Here is a 2,996-nt window from a genome sequence, read left to right as displayed (position 1 = left end):
ACAAAGAGTGAAAAATTTAAGGGGGTCTGAATACTTTCCGTACCCACTGTATATATATATATAATTTATTAGGGGTTAAACAGATGGCAGTTGATCTGTGATAAGTACGGACCAGGCACAACAGTGCGGCAAGCAGGTGATTCACAGATTAATTTGCCAATTTACACATTCAAGCGATTTTAAACCACAAGAAGAAGCGCAAGAGGATTAGTTACTAGCGCTGTTTTTCAAAGCGCGCGCACACACACAGAGACGCGTTTCAGACAGCGCACGAATACAGAGCTGATTCCTCTTTCACATCTCCTTATATATATATATACATATACTAGACTTGTGCCGGTATTCGGTAATGCGATATATCACGGTAATGAATATGCACGATATTGTTATAGTCAGCTGCTCTACTTTCTGTTTCTGAATCTTGTTTAAATGATTTAAACAGCCATTCAGATTTGTGTATTTGCTATGATGTTCATCACTGCACCAAATACTTAAATATTTAGACTTAATAGCCTATTTATTTTCAATCTTTTTTTACATTTTAATCTGGATTACAACATGCCCTAGATATTGTTTGAAAGTGTTTTGATTCTTTATTGTTCGGTCACTTTACATTAGGGCTTCATTAGTTAACATTAGTTAATTCATTAGTTAACAAACTGCCAATGAAAAATAATTATGAATATGAACATTAATTAATCTTAGGTATTCCAATATTTAATAACACGTTGTTCAAATTGAAAGTTGCAACTGTGTTATTTAATGAGCTAACATGAACTAAGACTTAACTAATAATTAATAACTTCTGTAGCAAATGTAGCTATTGCTCATTGTGAATGTTAATGCATTAAATAAGGTTAACTAATGAGCTCTTATTGTAAAGGGATACCTATTGGTCTTTATAGTTCTTTTGCACTTTAATCTTTGTAAAACTTTTAGCTTTATACCTTTTTCTGTATTGCTTTATTGCATTTAAATGTTCAGTTATTTTTGTTATAAGAAAAAAGTTATTAAACCTGTTATACTGTATAATGACAGCACTTTTTTAAACTAAATTTCAATACCGTGATAATACAGTACACCGTGATAAAAGCATTAGCAATTAATCGCAACATGAAAATTTGATACCGGCATATCCCTAATACATACACACACACAAACCTGCTTCAGCTGGTCTGTGAGAATATTTTGAAAACGTAACCGGTCTGTGGTGTAAAAAAGGTTGGAGACCCCTGCTCTGTACAATACAGTTTGTTTCAAAGCAGCTTTACAGTTACAAACAAGAAATACTGTTCTCACACTGGATTTAAAGGTACCCAAAAATGAAAACTCAGTCATCATTTACTCATCCTCAGGCTGTTCCAAACCTGTATGAGTTTCTTTCTTCTGCTGAACACAAAAGAAGAGATTTTGAAGAATGTGGGCAACTAAACGGTTTCTTGTCCCCATTGATTGCACAGTATTTTATGGACAAACACCTGTTTGCTTATCAACATTCTTCAGAATGTCTTTTGTGTTCAGCAGAAGAAACTCATGAGGGTTTTTACATCTTTGACACACATTACAGGAACACAGAGTGAAACTCACTGCAGTCTTTGAGAGGCTCATCGGAGCCGTCGCGGCAGTCTCTCTGACCGTCACACACACCGTCTGCGCTGATGCACTCGCCGCTGCCACACTTAAACCTGCCCGGCCCGGCACACGCATGCACTGCAGACACACAGACAGTTACAGACAGACACAGACAAACAGACAGACAGACAGTTACAGACAGTTACAGACAGTTACAGACAGTTACAGACAGACAGACAGACACAGACAGACAGTTACAGACAGACAGACAGACACAGACAGACAGCAGCTTGATCACATAGGCGTGCGTGACGCTCACCGGTGACGCAGTCCATCTCATCGCTGTGATCCCGGCAGTCAGGATTCCCGTCACACTGCCGCATTCCCGGGACACAGCTGCCGTCGTTACACAGGAACTCATCCGGACGGCAGGTGAGCGCAGCTGTGTCAGACACAGAAATGAGCGAACTGCAGGACACACCACGTTCTGTGCAAACACATCACACACAAGCCACTCACTGCAGTTGTGCTCGTCTGAGCCGTCTGCGCAGTCGCCGCTTCCGTCGCACCTCCAGCTGCCGTGGACACACTCACCGCTGGCGCACAGGAGCTCGTGATCGCGGCAGACCGTCTGCGGCTGCTGACCCGTGCCGCCTGCGCAGTTCTGTGGCCACTCGTCAGAGCCGTCTGCGCAGTCGGTGTCCCCGTCACAGGCCCAGAGCCGCGGCACGCACACAGAGTTATTGCACTGGAAGGAGCCGGGGCCGCAGGTGGGCGCGGGACAGGACGCCTCGTCGCTGCCGTCGTCGCAGTCGGAGTCAGAGTCGCACACGAACGACAGCGACACGCACTGACCGCTGCGGCAGCGGAACTCCTCGTCTGCGCAGGTCCTCGGCACTGAAACCAGACCAGAACAGAAGCATCCTGAACACAGCTGAGCACGTGACCTGTCATCTAGTAAACAAGAGCGTGAGAGCATTATATGTACCGCAGCCCTGCTCGTCTGCGCCGTTCTCGCAGTCAGACTTCCCGTCGCAGCGCCACCTGGTGGACACGCACTGATTGAGACGCCCGCCGCAGCTGAACTGACCCGACGAACACGTCTTCTGGCCTGCGGCGGAGAGTGAGCGTTAGCACACGGAGTCCTTCAAAGAGCTCATGGAGTGTACACTCAATCATCTCATCATGCAAAAGCAACTTTAATGAATGTAAACATCGCTAGTGTCAGTAATGAGGAGTGTGTGACTCACTGCAGGACTCTGGCAGCTCGTCGCTTCCGTCGCCGCAGTCGTCCGTCTCGTCACAAACCCAGCGGCTGGTGATGCACTTCCCGTTTGCACACCTGAACTGCTCCTGACTGCAGACGGCCGCACCTGACACACACACACACACACACACACACACACACACACACACACACACAC

The 2,996-nt window shown here is 45.6% G+C and overlaps 1 protein-coding gene across 1 annotated transcript in view; it reads right to left on the bottom strand.

Moving 5' to 3' along the window:
- Positions 1-2,996, bottom strand: part of LOC107666656 (low-density lipoprotein receptor-like) — a 10,293-nt gene that overhangs the window by 5,245 nt on the left and 2,052 nt on the right. The window contains exons 2-6 of the mRNA XM_016458075.1: positions 2,823-2,945; positions 2,561-2,683; positions 2,092-2,469; positions 1,892-2,014; positions 1,588-1,710 (exon numbers count right to left, since the gene is read on the bottom strand). Of these exons, the coding sequence (XP_016313561.1) occupies positions 1,588-1,710; positions 1,892-2,014; positions 2,092-2,469; positions 2,561-2,683; positions 2,823-2,945 (870 nt within the window). The remainder of the gene's footprint in view (positions 1-1,587; positions 1,711-1,891; positions 2,015-2,091; positions 2,470-2,560; positions 2,684-2,822; positions 2,946-2,996) is intronic.

This window comes from Sinocyclocheilus anshuiensis, unplaced genomic scaffold (genome assembly GCF_001515605.1).
Source record: "Sinocyclocheilus anshuiensis isolate Anshui unplaced genomic scaffold, SAMN03320099.WGS_v1.1 scaffold91, whole genome shotgun sequence".
In the NCBI taxonomy this organism is placed as follows: Eukaryota; Metazoa; Chordata; class Actinopteri; order Cypriniformes; family Cyprinidae; genus Sinocyclocheilus; species Sinocyclocheilus anshuiensis.
Note: the sequence above shows the minus strand (reverse complement) of the source record. Positions and strands in the feature narration are given on the sequence as shown.